Source organism: Procambarus clarkii, chromosome 52 (assembly GCF_040958095.1).
Source record: "Procambarus clarkii isolate CNS0578487 chromosome 52, FALCON_Pclarkii_2.0, whole genome shotgun sequence".
Taxonomy (NCBI): Eukaryota; Metazoa; Arthropoda; class Malacostraca; order Decapoda; family Cambaridae; genus Procambarus; species Procambarus clarkii.
Genome location: NC_091201.1, coordinates 20,963,253 through 20,965,933, shown reverse-complemented (window position 1 = coordinate 20,965,933; position 2,681 = coordinate 20,963,253). Strand labels below are relative to the sequence as shown.

The following is a 2,681-nucleotide window of genomic DNA, read 5'->3' as shown; positions in this document are numbered from 1 at the left end:
AGCGCGGGATATATCACGCTGGTCGCTGACTAAACGACCCCCAACCCTCGTCTCCACACGACTACTAAAACATAATAATGATTACAGAATAAGAAATGATAACGTACCCTCTGGCTTCTGACCTCGGCCGAGACGCCATCCAGCCTCTCTAATGACGGGTAATTTGCTAGACATTAACTGCCCGGTGGGATACACCCGCACCCTCTGGCGGGGGATGCGACTGTCGGCCTTAACGCCAGCGTCCCGAAGGCTGGCAATGTAGCGCTCGTTCTCTGTCATAGACGTAGTGATTTTCTGTAGCTTAAACTTTGTAATTTTGCTGTGCTGTGAGTAGTGATCTGTGTTGCACAGTAGCCCGTTGCTGTAGGGATGCCACCATTCAGCACTGTACTGCCACCGGGTTGTGATAGTGCCGTGCAACATGGAGTCGTGCAACATGGAGCCGTGCAACATGGAGCCGTGCAACATGGAACCGTGCAACATGGAGCCGTGCAACATGGAGCCGTGCAACGTGGAACCGTGCAACATGGAGCCGTGCAACATGGAACCGTGCAACATGGAACCGTGCAACATGGAACCGTGCAACATGGAGCCGTGCAACATGGAACCGTGCAACATGGAACCGTGCAACATGGAACCGTGCAACATGGGGCCGTGCAACATGGAGCTGTGCAACATGGAACCGTGCAACATGGAGCCGTGCAACATGGAGCCGTGCAGCATAGAGCCGTGCAACATGGAACCGTGCAACATGGAGCCGTGCAACATGGAACCGTGCAACATGGAACCGAGCAACATGGAGCCGTGCAACATGGAACCGTGCAACATGGAGCCGTGCAATATAGAGAAGTGCAACATAGAGCGGTTTAACATAGAGCAGTGCAACTCACAACAGATCAACACAAGATTGGGGGCCTGTGGCTGAGTTGTCAGCGCTCGGGACTCGTAATCCTAGGGACCGGGGTTCGATCCCCAGCCATAGCGGAAACAAATGGGCAGAGTTTCTTTCACCCTGATGCCTCCGTTACCTAGCAGTAAATAGGTACCTGGGAGTTAGACAGCTGTTATATGCTTCTGGCTGCTTCCTGGGTGTGTATGTGTACTGACCTTTTTGTACTCACCTATTTGTGCCTGCAGGATCGAGCATTGACTCTTGGATCCCGCCTTTCTGGCCATCGGTTGTTTACAGCAATGACTCCTGTCCCATTTCCGTATCATAACTAGTTTAAAAGTTATGAATAGAGTTTGCTTCCACAACCTTTTCCTTCAATGCATTCCATTTTCCCACTACTCTCACGCTAAAAGTAAACTTCCTAACATCTCTGTGACTCATCTGAGTTTCCAGCTTCCTCCCATGTCCCCTCGTTCTGTTACTATTACGTGTGAACATTTCATCTATTTCCTCTTTGTCAATTCCCTTGAATATTTTATACGTTCCTATCATATCCTGCCTCTCCCTTCTTTTTTCTAGTGTTGTGAGGTTCAGTTTCTTTAGGCGCTCTTCATATCCCATCCCTCGTAACTCTGGCCTCATCACAAACTTCTGAACCTTTCCAGTTTCCTTATGTGTTTCTTCAGGTGAGGACTCCAAGACGGCACGGCATACTCTAAGACTGGTCTCATATGGGGGGGGGGAGGGAGCTGGGAGGGTATGGGGTATGGGAGGGAGGGCTGACTGAGCCTTTAAATGGGGGCAGGGAGGGTTCAATGTAAGGGGGGATTTCTATGGGAGGAAGATAGGGGGCGTTGTTCTCTCCTCTGGGGTTGATGGGGTGCTAGTTGGAAGTTCCCCACTCCCCTCCGGGGCTGTTGATTGGGAGTCTGTGATTCTTTGGTTTTCTCCTCTATCCCTGTGTTTCTTCCTTGCTTCTGCTGCCTTTGTTCTCTCTTCCATTGTCATGTCCCTCTGGAGGAATACTTTCCTGTAACCTCCCACATGGTACAGAAGGCTCTTCCTTGCTAGAATTGCTTCCTATGCATGCTCGTTTTTAAGCACTATCTTTATCAGGCGATTTCTGTCCTTGTTGTATCAGCTTAGCCTGAAAATCTTCTCTATGCATGGTCCAGCCCCTTCCATCTGTAACACCTGTAGTATCCCTCACACTACCTCATTGTCCTTACTAATCCAGTCCGTCTTACTGGCGCCTTCCTGTTCTTTAATGCCTACCACTACCAATGATCCTTTCCTCTCCAGCAGCCGACTAGTGCACCTTGCCGCTTCCTGTGAGGCAGCTGCTTTCATGGCTACCTCTTTCACTGAGGCCATTACATCAGGACTCTTTTTTAAGCATCTCAGCAAATGATGTTTGTACACAGGCAGTCTCTGTCACTGATTACAGGCTATTCATGTTCGTGCCATCTCTTTGGTGGCTTAATTTTCATCAATCATCTTCCACACTGATACATTTCCAACTTCTTTTGGAATTGTTATCTGGAGCTGAGCCTGAGTATTGTTCTCTTTGAGCCTTCTTATCTCCTCATTTGTTGCTAAAGGCTCTTTATGCTGGTTGCTGATTGCATCCCTCATTTCCTTCATCTCCTTGCTGATACCCTCCCAAGCTTGGTCAAACATCTCCTTCATCTCCTTGCTGATACCCTCCCAAGCTTGGTCAAACATCTCCTTCATCTCCTTGCTGATACCCTCCCAAGCTTGGTCAAACATCTCCTTCATCTCCTTGCTG

General features: G+C 49.2%; 1 protein-coding gene across 1 annotated transcript; it reads left to right on the top strand.

The window, feature by feature from the left end:
- Nucleotides 1-421: 421 nt before the first annotated feature.
- On the top strand, nt 422-925 carry LOC123763517 (BTB/POZ domain-containing protein KCTD9-like). Its single transcript, XM_045750648.2, has one exon. The coding sequence runs from the start codon at nt 422-424 to the stop codon at nt 923-925; it is 504 nt and encodes a 167-aa protein (XP_045606604.2).
- The last annotated feature ends 1,756 nt before the right edge of the window (nt 926-2,681 follow it).